Source organism: Anser anser, assembly GCF_964211835.1.
Source record: "Anser anser genome assembly, chromosome: 12".
In the NCBI taxonomy this organism is placed as follows: Eukaryota; Metazoa; Chordata; class Aves; order Anseriformes; family Anatidae; genus Anser; species Anser anser.
This window is the reverse complement of record NC_139733.1, coordinates 23,698,434-23,712,932: the sequence shown is the minus strand read 5'-3', so window position 1 is coordinate 23,712,932 and position 14,499 is coordinate 23,698,434. Positions and strand designations below refer to the sequence as shown.

Sequence of the window (14,499 nt, the reverse complement as noted above, 5' to 3'; positions counted from 1 at the left end):
GAGAAGCAGGATTGCAGCCAAGGTGTTATGGCACACAATTTGCATCAAGAAACCTAGCTTCCAGTCTCAACTCTTGAAATGTTTTCTCACTTATCCTACTTGTATTTCTGCTTCTCCTGCTATAAAAAGGAGTTCATTTTTCTTCCTCTTCTTTTGCTAAAGTGCCATTATGACCTGTGAGATTTTATGCGAATCGCAAAGTCTCTTCTTGCTATGTAAGTTATGTACCATGAACTCACACTGTTTAGAACTGATGGTTTTTGCTGCAGAGATTGTCTTAGTTTTTGCATGAGAATCCTGTGTAGGGATTAGACTTGAGCTAACCCCGTGTCATTATGAAAAGAAAAGCCCTTTATAGCTTTGCACTGTGCCATTGCACAGAGATGACTTTAGTCTCTGTAAACCTAAAAGAAATCCATGCAGCTCTTCTCTTTCCTACAAGCACCCTCATCTCTGGCTAGACGCTATTCACGAGTAGCCCCATGCATCCAGGGCCAACACAACAGGGTGGGTGCCGAGGGCATGCTGTTTACTTGGAGTCTTTGTGCTTATGCTGTTGCTTTTTCTGGAGAAGAATAGACTATACTGCAGTCTAGTGGCTTGAAAGAAGACTTGAACCCCAGGAAATGACATTCGATTCCTGGTAGCTATTGTGAAGAATTTAAGACAGGATCAATGAGCTCCATCCCCCCACCCTTGTAGCTGATTGCCTGGTAGGTATTTAGGTTGACACAGGCACAGCCCTTCCAGTGTTCTGTAGCAGAGCCAAGGCTGGCAGCACCCATCAAGGAGGGACCTGGCGAGGGGAAGGGCATTGCCAGGGCTGGCTCAGCACTACTTCCTGGGAGGGTGTTTGCTTTGGTACCCATTCCCAGCTTCCAGTTCATGTTCACATCCAAAATATTTAAGAGGTCCTGCAGTGTGGAGTGGAACAAGGTAGAAATGGGGTATGACCCAGTACAGACCTTGGGTTTGGGATTTCTGGTGCATGAGTCATCAGGATGTGTGTGTTGCCTCCAGAAAAGGAGTCACATCACCTGCTGCAGGGCCAATTGTCCTGTTAACAAAGAGAAGGACCTGAAGAGTGGAAAAAGGCTCAACAGCTTCTTAGCATCCAAGGAAAAGCCCTCTCAGGAAACACCTGTAAAAACACCAGCACTAAAGAAAGTAAGAAAAGCAAAAGCCAGTCTCTGAATGTGAACCAAGTCTGTGCCAGCTCCTCGCAGGCTTATGGCAAAGGCTCCCCTTCCTGGGGAGCAGGGAGAGATGTTTCTGCTCAAGTGCCACAGCAGCAAGCTGTCTTGTGTCTGTTCATCTCAGCCTGGTCAGCCTTCTTCTCAGCAAAGCTTGAAAACAGATGAGATGATGCCTTGCTGTGTGAGCATGTTGGGGGAGTGAAGCTGCACCATGTGTAGCTGCTGTCACCTTCCACACTGGGACTTCCACACCGCTTGCAAATGAAGCAATGTTGTCAGATTTCTTGGTTCTCTTCTTAGATAAAATGATCTGAAAATAGAGTAGGCTCCATCACATAAGGCTGGTGTCAGTGAGATCTGAAGGTGAGCGTTAATATCAGTTAACCTGAAAAACTTTATAAGACTTTTAGAACAGCCTTTGCAAAGAAGTACTGATCCTTCGTAGAATAACAAATATTGTTTGTGTGCAATGTTCATCGAAGTTGCTATTAGACATCTAGGAGAGACAGTTTGGCTGTAACTCCTGAGGAGAAGGGAGAAATGTGTTCCAGAGACTTTTCCAGGACATTATAGCAGGATATAGATAAGCTGAATTTGCCTAATAAGCTGAATTTGCAAAGGTTGCGATGGAAGCAATGAATGCGGGCAGTATACTCAGAGCAGTAGCCACTGGCTGTTGCTGAGGAGAAGAGCTGGAGGGCTTTGGGAACATGAATAATCCTCTCTGTTGCTGTTGTAACTGTGCTGTTGAATACATAGGTTAGTGGCCAAGGGCAGGAGACAGCTGCCTACAGACACTCAGAGAAATACAAATTAACAAACAAATCCTGTGGAAATGGGTAACAAACAGAAACAACAGAGAAAATGGCTGTGGAGGAATAAAAGCAGTATGAGTGTAGGACAAGGGCAAGGATAGCTATTAATAAGCATGTTTATGCAGCTGAGATTGACAGGGAGGCACATCAGCACCAGGCGGTGCGAAGCAGCTTACCCACGTGTACTTCAGCCAGCCTCTGGGTGATTTTGTTCTCTGCAGCTGCAGGAGGATGGGCCATAGCAGTGGGCAGGCTGCAGCCACGCTCTGCATCTCTGCAGGTCTGGTGCCTCCAGGGTTCTGTGGTGTTTGACAGGGAATTACCAAGTCCTTTATGGAAGGGTCTTGAAGCAATTATTTGCTATGCCTTCAGTGTTCTATCCAAAATGGAGCAGGAAGGTTGCCCAGAAGACTCTCTTGGGGTGCTCTGTGTAGCGACATGAGGGCTCAGCGCTGTGTTAGTCATCAGAGCCTCAGGCTCATGAATCTCAGGGAGATTTCCAGGGGCTGCAAATGCAGATAACATACATGGTGATTTCTGCTGAAAATGGTGAGAGACTAAGTAACTTCCCCCTTAGTTCCTGTTGCCTCAAGAGACTGGAGTTTGAAGCTTCCTTAAGAAGGAGTTTGATATTCAATTATCTAGACCCAGGTGTCTGTTTTCACAGATCTCAAGGCCATCATCCAGCAGGGCTTTAGCATTAGCTTTGCATTCAGGAGGAAATGGATGTGGAAGGACAGAAATGGTGGGAGTTGTAATGAATGAGAAATTTCCCACCCTGATGGATCTTGAGTTGCTGCCTCCCAGCTCTGGACTCTGCGTTGGAAATCTCAAGGGATTGGTGGCATCCTGGGCTCCAGTTTGCACTCGTGTCATTTATAGCCAGAATTTAGGGACTGTTGAGAGTCACAGAGTTTATATGCAGTCTCACTCCTCAGCACTTGTGCCTCTCCCCTTGCTCTGAAACCAAGCCAGCAAAAGCTTTTGCCGTGTTGGTGTTTGAAAACCTCACAATGCTGGATACTTAAATTTACTGCGGCAATTCCCATGTGCACTCTGGAGTACCTGATTTTGAATTTACCAGGCTAGAAAACAATTAAGTTCTCCCTCTATTTTTAGCTTCCTGTGGTGCAGTCCATAGCTCCCCCGAACGGCCCAAAGGCTGGAGGAACCAGAGTGACCATCAGAGGCAGCAGGCTGGACGTTGGCTCTGAGCTCCGCGTCCTTGTCAACGGCTCCAGGCAGTGCACAGACCTCAGGTGGGGATGGCTCTGCGGGCTGGCGCTCGGACCTCGCTGTTGTCAGCTAGTGATAAGAGCTGGAGCGTTAGACAGATGATGTTGTCCCCAGCAGAGCCGGGTGGTGGGTGGTGGGTGGTGGGCACTGCATGCGGCTGCTGGCCTTGGAGCTAGCGCAGCATCCCGACCAGCCCCTTGCCTGCCGCCCTCTCCATCCCAGCACCCCACCAGCCCCGTGTCCGTGGGGCGGAGGCGCAGAGCTGCGGTGCAGCTGCTGGCAGTGGGGTGGGGCGAGCGTCCCTGGCAAAGCGCCTGTGTTGGTGTTGCTGCGACGTGGTGGCTGTGGCCAGCAGCAAAGTGGTTCTCATGCCGGATTCACAGTGGTGCTGGGCCCCTCAGGTGGTTTGGGATCGGGATTGAAACCCTGGGAGCGAAGCAGACACAGGCTTTGTTCCCATGTCTGCTGGAGGTAGAAGGCACCTGCCCAGCCAGGGTCCTGCTTCTGCCACAGCCCTCCGGTGGGAAGACAACCCTCCTCATACAGGCTCCTGTGCTGCCCGTGTGGAGAAGTAGGAGCCTGCCCTTTTCTGTTGACTATATGGGAAATCAGTCTGGCAGCCTGGGATAGTGTATGATTAGAATTGTTCATTTGTGGGTAATATAACTGGTGGGCAGTTGGCATGTGACTCGACACTCCGTGCCTGTCTGCCGACCGCCTCGCTTCCAGGGGAGCTCAGGTCGGTGGTGCCTGGCTCCCCCGCGCTGCAGCATGCCCTGCCTTCCCCTGTGCAGCCGCAATGACAGCACCATCACCTGCACCATGCCATCTGCCGAGCTCACCACGGCTGTGAGAGTCTGCGTCCAGTTTGAGAACAGGTCTTGTGCCAGCTACAACATCACGTTCAAGTATGAGAAGAACCCGATTATAACCGACATCAACCCCAAAAAGAGCCAGATCAGGTGAGATCTCCCCTCCAGCAGAGGCAGCCAAGTTTGCCATTGGTGTCCATCCTTTCGTGGCTCTTGTTGAAATCAGCCTCTTAATTTTGCTGGATGCAAATGTGAACATTGCGGTCTCATCAAAGTGCAGAGCTAAGTGGAGTATCCTGATGTGGCCCACTGCAGGCAATGTGAGCTCTCTCTGTGTTTCAAGCCACCCAGACACAGAGCAGCTTCTGAGCAAACCCCATGTCCAGAGCCCCAGCAGTATTAAAATGCAGCCAGGAGGCAGGGTGTGCAATCTGGGCCCTGTGGCGTGCTGTTCAGCATCACAACTTCCATTTCAGAGCAAGCTCCCGTCTGCATCTGCCTGCAAAGGAGAGGGTTGGCTCCAGGCTGGGAGGAGGGTCTTGCAGGCAGAAAGGGGTTTTCTCAGCCCTGGGGCCTGACCCATTGCCTCGCAGGCAGGTATGAAAGGGGCACTGCAGGGCACCCAGCTCTGGAGTAGAAGAGGTCTCTTGCACCAAGGCTGGCTGTAGCTCATTTCAGTGCATATGGGACATGGAAAAAATCAGCCTTGATAACTGTACTGTCTGCACCTGGTAGGTGCTTTAGGGAGTTTCAGATGGGGGCTGTATGAGACCCCAAAGATTTTTCTTGGCAATAAAACTGCTGAAGGGTAGCTGAGATTTGCTATTATGGTGTTCAGCATTCCCCGAGGCCACCATATTTCATTTTTAAAGCGTGTTGCTTTTAATTTCACATTTCTCCATGGAGCTCTCAGGCTGCTGTTCCTTTGGTGAAATCCCACCTTCCTCAGCTGTGGAGCCTGGCAAACCTAAGGCTGACCAAGAAATCTGAGAATCCAGCGCTGGTGCCTCCAGGACAGCAGTGAAGGCAGCACGCTCAGGGCGCGAGCATGCAGCAGACTCCAATGATCTGCTCCCCTTGGAGCAAAGCTGTGTCTCGGCATTCCCAAACGCAGAGCCAAAGATGCAGGCTGTGGGAAAGTTAATAACAAGGCACAGCCGTGACTCAGCCAACCTCAGCTCCCAGCCGGCTTGCAAATTATGCTGAGTGGCAAGAGCTGTATCTAAACACAGAGACAGTGGAAGAATGTCACTGCCCACAGTCAAAAGGGAAACCACCAGGGTATTTCTCCATCACCTTAGTCTGCTTTCTTAGTATTTACATCAGTCTCCAAATTTCAGACCACTGAGAGACAGCAGCCTCTCTCTTCAGACTGCCTGGTCACTGATGTGTTCTGACTGCTCTGTTGTGTTGCTGGGGCACTGACTCTGAAAGGTCAATAGCTGTGTAAAAATGCAGCTGGATCTGATTTATATTAGATTTATCTTAAGATTGCTAAAATGATCTGTGCAAGCAAAGTTTAAAACAGAACAGAAGTTGTAAACTAGTTTGCAGGTGTGACGGGCACTTAGTTAGAAACTTAGGTCTACATGGTAGTATCTACAGCACTGGAAGAGATTTCTTAGGGCCTTGGACCCAAACTCACTGAATATAGTGTGTTCTTGAGATAATAGGGTCTGTAAGTCCTGGCTGTTCCCTGACAGATACTTCAAATGTTGAGCATGATACCGAGAAAGGGGAAGGTAAATTCAGGGGATAGCTTGTTGTGGCTTAACCTGGCAGGCAGCACAGCACCACACTTTCCCGCTCAGTTTGCTCACTTCACTGCAGCAGGATGGGGGAGAGAATCAGAAAAAAAAAGTTAAAACTCAGGGGCTGAGATAATGACGGTTTAATAGGACAGAAAAGAAGGAATAAAATAGTAATAATAATAATATACAAAACAAGTGATGCACAATGCAATCGCTCACCACCTGCTGACCAGTGCCCAGCCAGTCCCCGAGCCCCCCTGCCAGCTCCCCCAGTCTGTAGTTCAGCATGGTGCGGAACATCCCTCTGGCCAGTTTGGGTGAGCTGTCCTGGCTCTGCCCCCTCCCAGCTTTCGTGCACCCCCAGCCTCCTTGCTGGCAAGGCAGTACGAGAAGCTGAAAAGTCCTTGACTTAGTGCAAGCACTCTTCTGCAACAACTAAACCATCAGTGTGTTATCTGCATTATTCTCATCCTAAATCCCAAACACAGCAACATGCCAGTTACTGTGAAGAAAATTAACTCTATCCCAGCTGAAACCAGGATACTTCTGCTGTCCAGAGCAGAAGAGCTGTTGCTTGCTCTCCACCCCTTGTTTTGCCTAGCAGTCTTGTATGTAGCAAGCCCTTTTGTTACCGTCACTAATTGGCTACACGTTGAGGCCCATATTTCACATTCCCCAGGCAGCAGAACCAAAACACAAAACAATTTTCACATTTTGATCTAAATCAGAAGTGACTGGGAGATGCAGAAGCCATGTCAACCTCACAGGGGTCTCTTCTCTCCCCAGGACTTAGAGTTCTTTGTGGGTCACTGTGGGGCAGGGACAGGGAATATCCCCTTGCTCTTTGCCATGTCAGAGGTTAACCTCTTACACCACTGGTGGCCCGGGCAATGTGCTTGTACCCTGGGCACGCAGAGGCAGGCTGCTCCTCTGGGCAAAGGGAGCAAAGGGAACAGTGTGCTGCAGGAAGAGATCGCCCCTTTCCATGAGGACAGCTGCTCCTCCTTCCTTCCCTTCTACCTCAGCAGCAGCGTAGATGCTTGTGGCAAGTAAGAGGAGGTCTTTGACTGTTGGGTTACATTTTCTGCTCACACAGCTGGGAGACATCCGTGGGAGAATGACAGGAGGTGAGACCCAGCCCTTGTGCCTCGATGCTGTGTGCTGGCATCAAGGCATCAAGAGCAACTCTTCTGCAATCACCCTCTCTTTTTTCCCTTGTCTTCAAAGCGGGGGCAGGATCATCACCCTGGAAGGAAGAGGCTTTGCGCTCGTCCAGAACGTGTCCATGGTGGTCCGTGGCATTGGCAGAGAGCAAACGGTGGGTGCCCTGCTCTATGTCACCCAGTAACTGGGAGCAGGGATGCATGCCCTGTGCCCAGCGACATTTGGGGTATGAAGATGAGCCTTAGTCCGTGCTGCAGATTGGGCTGGGAGCAAGGATGAAAATGTTATGATCCTTAGCCCAGCAGAGTGACAGGCCTAATTTATGCCCACGCAGTAATCATTGTTATCAACCATGTCCTTGGTGCTATCAGTGTGCTTGATGCTGAGCGGTGCCTGGGTGGGTGAGGGCACTCAGGATGCCTTTTTTGATGGATGTATTCTCACGTGCTTTCAGAGCTGTAAGGTTCACACTGACACTGTGATCACCTGCCCCTCTCCTGCTGCGTCCAACATCACTGCGGGGAGTAAACCTGCACCCGTCGATTTCTATCTCAATGGTCGCCTCTACACGGACGACCGCCCAGCTCTGGATGAGGAGATGTACCCAGAGGAGGCCCTGCACATCAGCAAGTTCAGCCTGGAGTACTATGCTGACCCCCAGTTCTTCACAGCCAAGAAGGAGAAGTGGATCAAGCACCACCCTGGCGAGCCCTTGACACTGGTTATACACGTAAGGGAGTGGTATTTACAGCTCTGCTTCTTCAGTGGCGTTGCTGTCCCTCACCGGGAAGCTTTTCAGCCTAATGGAGGACTAGTACAGTGTCTGTCCACAGCCCCAGTAAAGGTGGTAGATGAGGGTGGGAGAGGCAGGAGTTGTGCACAGGCAGGCAGCTCATGCTTAGCCTGCCGCGCCTGCCTCCTGTTCACCAGGAGATGCAGCCTGTCCGGCGATGCTCTTTGAGGCATCACAACAGAGAGCTGTGCTTGAAGGATGTAATAGCAAGCAGCTAAATAAAATGCCAGATACGTGAAAAAGAACAATAATGTACTGGCGTGAAATCAGGCAGGTACTCCAGAAGGTCCTGACAATAGATATTTATTCCTGCAGAAGCAAGTCATGCATTCTTCTGTTTTGGCTGCTGCTATCAGCTCAGTTAACAAGGAAGTCGGGGTACAGCAATTCAGAGTGGCTTGTACAATGTGCAGCACTAATTCAAAGGCCATTGTTCACTGCAGGATATCCTCACTGGTTGCAACGTGCTTCAGAAGCACACTCCCCCTTTCTCAGGCCCTGCAGTCACATCCCCTCGCTGTCTCCTGTGTTGTACATCCTTCCCCCTCCCAGGTGGATGCTCAGATCCTTATCTGCAGAGCTCAGCCAGGGTAGATCAAAGGCAGATTTTCCCAGGTTCCGAGAGGGGCTTGCTCGTCCCATGCACCATGCTGAGTGTGGAATGGGAAACAGGAAAATGGGGAATGGCTTAGTTCTGGGTTTCCTATGGAGTGCTGGAAAAATGTTCTCGGAGAGGGAGAGTGTTCCCAAGCCTGAAAAACAGCAGGGAATACAGAATGAAAAGCAGGAAAACCCACTGCAATTCCAACTGCTACTCTGGAGATTGTCATCCTGATTTTATTTTTGTCTTTAGAAAGAGCCTGACAACCTGGGCCTGGAAAGCAATGAGTACCAAGTGAAAATTGGTCTTATCTCATGCGAAATCCAGATTGTTTCAGACAAAGTCATTCACTGCTCTGTAAACGAGTCCCTGAGCACCTCGGAAAGACAGCTACCAGTGACGGTAAGTGCCAGAAGCCTTCAGGCTGCGCTTGCTAGGCAGAAGGGGTTGGTGCTGCATGCCCTGCATGCCAGGGAGTCGGTCGTGAAGTCGCGGCTGGACAGAGCCGCTCACAGGCAGCCTGGCAGAAAGCCGCATGGACGGAAGGATGGACAAAACACGCTGTGCTTCCAGGTGTCTCAAGGCTTCCTTGTGTGGTGGGATGTAGGGCATGCTGAAGCTGCCCCAGGTCATGGAGGAGGGCTGCCATGCTCCCAGCCATTGGTCACGGGCAGTTGAACATTGAATTAATTTTGCTGTAATTTGTGAGCAGGAGATCTTCTCAGCTCTTGTAAGGCACTGTAAAATCCCACGCATGTGATTTTTTGTCACTTGCAGTAATTTTCTTTCTGGCCCTTGTGAGATGAGTTTGGGGTTTTCCACACAGTTTTCAGTCATCAGGCCTCCTATTGCCAGCAGAAGAGCTACAAGCGGAGATGAAGACCTGAACCTTACTGCTCTGCAACAAACCACTGGAGATGGGTGCCTGTGGTGAGCATGGGAGTACCCAGGCCTGGGTAGTTTCAGGGTTCTTCCCAGGGTCACCGTTACGTCACTGCAGAGAGCTTGGTATTCAGGACTGTCATTTGTCTTTAAGTGTCTGCAAAACTCCCAAAACCTTGTTACGGTCTTTTTTCCATAGAGGGCTTGACTTCCTGCTGTTCTTTCCCTCAGTTTCTCTCATTTCGTATGCAGCCCACTGCCATACAGGGATGTGGTTACAGCTCTTCATACTTGGAGAGGAAATGCCTCCATCTCCATGGTCTGGGAACTTGCATCCTCTCTCTCAGCTGAGGTTGTCCCTTTGATGGGTTAATACCAAGTGGGCAGAAGCTCATGGTGTGGGCAGGGGGAGGACGAGTGCAGAGGGATTTGGGGCAACTGTGGACTTGCACTGCCCAGAAGGTGAGCACAATGATGTAGCACCAGCTCACTGGTGAGGTTATCCAGCGTGCTGGTTGTGGTCTGTTGCATGTGAAATTCTGTTGCAAACTGGAAACATGGAAATGCAGAAGTAGCAGGATTTCCTAAGACATTTGAATGGAAATTTTAAATAGGGTAATTTTGGCTTTTAGTGAGAACTGAGAAACAGAGAAATCCCCTTGGGGAACAAAGGGAATTTATGAGTTTGCTAGTTTGGGGTTTGACGTAAATCATTCAGGGTAATGCCCCAGTAGATCCTTAGGAAGCAGGAGAATGATACCCAGCACTGAAGTATTGCATAGCTATTAAGTGTACCAACAGTGAGAGTGCAGCTAAATAATCAGCTTGCATTCATCTCTGTGTGCACTTACTAAACCTTCATGTGTGGTTTGAGTTATTGCCTGCTGGACATTTCATAGGCAACAGCTGCCTTTATAACATACTTTTAATAGCTTTGGTAGCACGGGGCCAGATTTGCTCAATGGTTCCTACCTGATCTGCATCGCTGGCAGTTATCGGAGCCTGCAGAAGTCCCACCGGCTCACTGGCTGATGCAAATTCTTCTGGTGAGCTGAAATGCCTGCTGTGACTGCCCAGACTTTGTTGTAGAGCTCACATCTGCAGTGAGGGAAAACAGCCCTTCAGAGCATGTCCTGCTGTTGATCTCTGTTCCAGCCATGGTCCTGAGGGTGCCCGTTCCGTGGCCGTGCTCTTGGGCCATGACAGCGCCCACAGGTCGCACGGGCAGCAGGAGCTGCGTGGGGTGAAGCAGTGGTGCTGAGGAGGGGGCTTGTGCTTCAGGGGCTGCTGGGCAGCTCTCCTGGAGGGTGCTGGTGGGATGGGGCTCAGTTCCGGGCTGGCTTAGTCCTGGTGCTGCTTGTGTCGGTGTCCTGCCTGGCGCTGGCTGCCCCCACTGCGGCCTGGCCCATCTCTGCACCCACCCTGTGGTGGCCACAGGAAGTGTTGCCATTTAACGTTCAGCCTAATTAATTCCACTTACAAAAATTGTATTGAATAGACTGTCCAAATAAACAAGGGAAGGTTGCTGAGGCCTTCAACCCCTTTTTTTGTTCATTACCAAACCATTTAGACACAAACAGCAAGCATGGGATTTCTCCTCTGGCAAACATGAAAGGCTGAGTTATTGGAAATAAATGGCTCTAAAGGTAGGCAGGACTTGCCATGCTGCAGCGTTTCAGATGAAACAAGTGAAACCCTCGAGGCTGGGGTGCCGTGCACAGAACCTGCAGGCACTCGTGGCTCCGTCTCACCCCAGCGCCTGGGCCCTGCCTGGGCATCGAGCGCAGCGTGGCGGCAGCACCCTCGCAAGGGCCGTCCTTTCTCCATCGCCTGCGCAGGGACCGGCACCCTGTCTCACGCCATGGATGTGGTGGGATGCCCTGCCTGTGGCACTGCATGGGCTGGGGTGCTGAGAGCTGTCTGCAGTGTAACCACAATGTACACCTTTCGTGGAGATGCTCCGTGACACAGATGTAGCTGTAAGATCATTCCATCTCTTCCCTACTTTCTCCTCCCTTCTTTCAATATTTTGTTCAAGTTTCTCTCACTTCCCATTTCTTTAGGGAAGTGAAACACATTTCCAGAAGCGAAAGATATGTAGTATCATGAGTTTTCCTTATCAGATGATGCTGTTGAACCCTTTCATCCCAGAAGTGTAGAGAACCTTTTATAAACAGCGCTGAGAAAACTTGCCAACCTGCCTGTGATGTGTGCTGGCCTCTTCCTTTATGGTGGTCAGGAGACCAGCGCCCTGAGCTTGAGCAGTTTGTGCTTGGTGCCACAAGCAGCGTGGATTGGGAGCAGAGCCAGCTCCTCCTGACGTTCAGTCCACTGCTTTAACCACAAGATCATTACTTGTCTCTGGTCGCATTATTATTTATTTTTGTTCCCTTACTTTATTTGTATTTCAAAAACTTTCAAGTTTCTTTACTCTCCTTTTCCTGAGCAGCAGCCGTTCTGCTTTTGGAGGAGAAAGGAGAGTGCAGCTGGGACTAAAAGGCTGTTCTGAGGCATAACAAAGTTGGATGATTAGTGAAAGTGATTTTCTAGTAACAGTATTATGGCAAGTACCGTATGCTACCGTCAGTTCTCTAGGACAGGGTTGCCTTGTGCTCTGGGCTGGGTATGGTGGGGCTGTGATGTGAGATGGAGCCTGCAGCTCTGCCCTCAAAGCCCTGCAGTGGCACTGTGAGGGGCACAGAGCCACAGCCTGCTGTGGGTCAGCCTTGGCTTTCCACCAGGGCTTACAGGAAAAGACTTGGGCTGCTTTGACACACACACAATCCCCATGGGCTGGCAGTGAAAGGCACAACCTGGCCTCCCTGAGAAGCCCAGTGGGCTGAGCCAGCAGGGCCAGCGTGTCCTTGGGTGAAGGTCTGCTGAGCACTGCCCTGGGCCCTTCCTTGCTTGACCTCTGAGCCCTTTGGTAACGTGCTGCTCAGCTCTTGCTTCTCCTTCCTCCTTGTCCCTCTCCAGATCCAAGTTGGAAAGTTCAACTACACAATTGCAATGCTGCACCTCGGGGGAGGAGAGACTGCAATCATCGTCTCCATTGTCATCTGCAGCATCTTGCTGGTTCTCTCTGTCGTAGGTAAGGGAACAGGATGATGTGTTTCCAGGCTATGTTGAGATTTTTTCTCTGTGCACGTGGAGAGGTGGAGATTGCTTGCTCATATGTTAGGAAACCTCTAAGTGCTGCAATTGAGCAGCATCTGAAACTGGTCTGGATGCAGCCAGTAGCCATTCTTCTTTGTGTGGGACCAAGCCAGCACCCAGGATCAAAGCTTCCTGCAGTGTGGAGCTTTTGCTGGGTGAATCCTTAGTTTAACACTTTTACTTGAGGCTGTGGTGTTTATAAATAACTTTACTCTTTTTCCCCAAACACTTCTTAATAGTATTGAGTAGCTACTATAACACAAAATAAAGAAGGGTGTGAGAAACTGATCTTGGACTCTTACCAGCATGAATAGGACTCACTCACAGTCATGGCTGTCACAGAGCAGAGGTCCATCTGACCTATCAGTAACAGACAGCGGCAGATGCCTGACAAAGAGTATAAAAAACAGAGCAAGCAGCCTTAGCTGCAGATCTAGAGCGGACATAACAGTCTGCTAACCTCACTGGAAGCTGCACAGTGCACCTGTGTCCTTTGGCTAGGGTATTTTTTCATCATGTGCCCAGAATAACTGTGCAGCCAGAAACCCATCATTTCACAGCAAATGAGGTGTTTCTAATAGGGATTTGATTTGTTTTTAATAAAAGTTACAATGCACACTACTTATTAAATGCACTACTAGTCATTACAAACATATTTCTGAAGGTACGGGAAGAATGTCAGACATGAACACTGTAATACAGGTAGTAAACCTCCTAAAATCAATATTCATTAATGAGCTGGACTACATTAATATGCAATTGATCTGAATATAGACAGCCCAGAAATAAATTGAAGATGTCTGTGACAGCATGATCATTAAAGTCCAGCTGGTTTTACTTATTTACAGATAATTGACAGCTGCCTAATCAGTACCAGTTTTGTTATATGTGTTAAACCAACACTGAGTTTAGCTTTCTGCACCCACGTTAACAGAGGACCACTCTGGTCCAGCTTCAGCTGCTGTTAGCACCCTAGTCCAAGAGGCTTGTTCCTTTCCTCTCTTCCAGCTCTCTTTGTGTTTTGCACGAAGAGCCGCAGAGCAGAGCGCTACTGGCAGAAAACCCTGCTCCAGATGGAGGAGATGGAGTCACAGATCCGGGAGGAAATTCGCAAAGGTAAGTCGCCATGCTTGGGCACCATGGAGGATCCAGGACTGGGAGGGAGATGTCAGAATAGCAGGGTTGAAGACATTCGCCTTCTTTGTAGAAATTTATAGAATTACTTATAGAAGAGTTTCTGTCATTGCCTTTGTGCTTCAGCAGGATTTGTGAATGAGGCTTAGTGGCTGGAAGTGTGGCTCTGCCCCTGTCTTGCTGCCTGACTTGGGCAAGCCACTTATCTCCAGTGCCACTGATTTCCCTGTCTCAGGGTTAGTGGCTCTCAGCCACATCGGAGGGTTGCTTGCAGGTCACACAAATCTTTAGTGTGCTTTATGATTAGGTACAACAAAACCGGCAACACGTTCCTGCTAGAGCAATGTGAGAAGTAAGGCAAGCGTCTGCATTTGCTGTCCACTAAGTACATGCTTCTGCCATGAGCACTGAAATCCTTCTGCAGAAGCAGACTTCAGGGCTGGTCTCCAGAAGGCAGGGGAAATTTTTTCTCTGTGTGTGCTGCAGGGTGTGATGTATAGCACTGACAGGTAAACCCTGAAAGTAATCTGCTCCACAAGAAAACCCTGCTTCAGCCCACTCAAGGGAGAAGGCTCAAGAAGGCAGAAGAGACAAGCAATGCATTTCAGTGCCAGCCTGCCTGCTCTCTGTCTCGGCTGGTAGATTATCAGCACTCTTACCATCTGCGGGTCTCTTTGCCTAAGGTTTTGCTGAGCTGCAGACAGACATGACAGACCTGACCAAGGAGCTGAACCGCAGCCAAGGGATCCCGTTCCTAGAGTACAAGCACTTTGTCACTCGGACCTTCTTTCCCAAGGTAAGGCAATACCACATTTCACAGGCACCTAATCACACCCAATTTCTTCCTAACCAGAACAGGGCTCTGCTCTCCCTCTGCCAGAGTTATTACAGTGTAACAAAATCATTCCACTGTCAAATATGCAGTTGTCATGTATTTCAGCCCTAATTATTATCAAAAG

The 14,499-nt window shown here is 49.6% G+C and overlaps 1 protein-coding gene across 1 annotated transcript in view; it reads left to right on the top strand.

Annotated features, from left to right (window-relative positions):
• Positions 1 to 14,499, top strand: part of PLXND1 (plexin D1) — an 80,890-nt gene that overhangs the window by 40,029 nt on the left and 26,362 nt on the right. The window contains exons 15-22 of the mRNA XM_083795530.1: positions 3,131 to 3,270; positions 4,042 to 4,209; positions 7,038 to 7,128; positions 7,429 to 7,704; positions 8,621 to 8,770; positions 12,227 to 12,341; positions 13,415 to 13,522; positions 14,224 to 14,336. Of these exons, the coding sequence (XP_083651656.1) occupies positions 3,131 to 3,270; positions 4,042 to 4,209; positions 7,038 to 7,128; positions 7,429 to 7,704; positions 8,621 to 8,770; positions 12,227 to 12,341; positions 13,415 to 13,522; positions 14,224 to 14,336 (1,161 nt within the window). The remainder of the gene's footprint in view (positions 1 to 3,130; positions 3,271 to 4,041; positions 4,210 to 7,037; positions 7,129 to 7,428; positions 7,705 to 8,620; positions 8,771 to 12,226; positions 12,342 to 13,414; positions 13,523 to 14,223; positions 14,337 to 14,499) is intronic.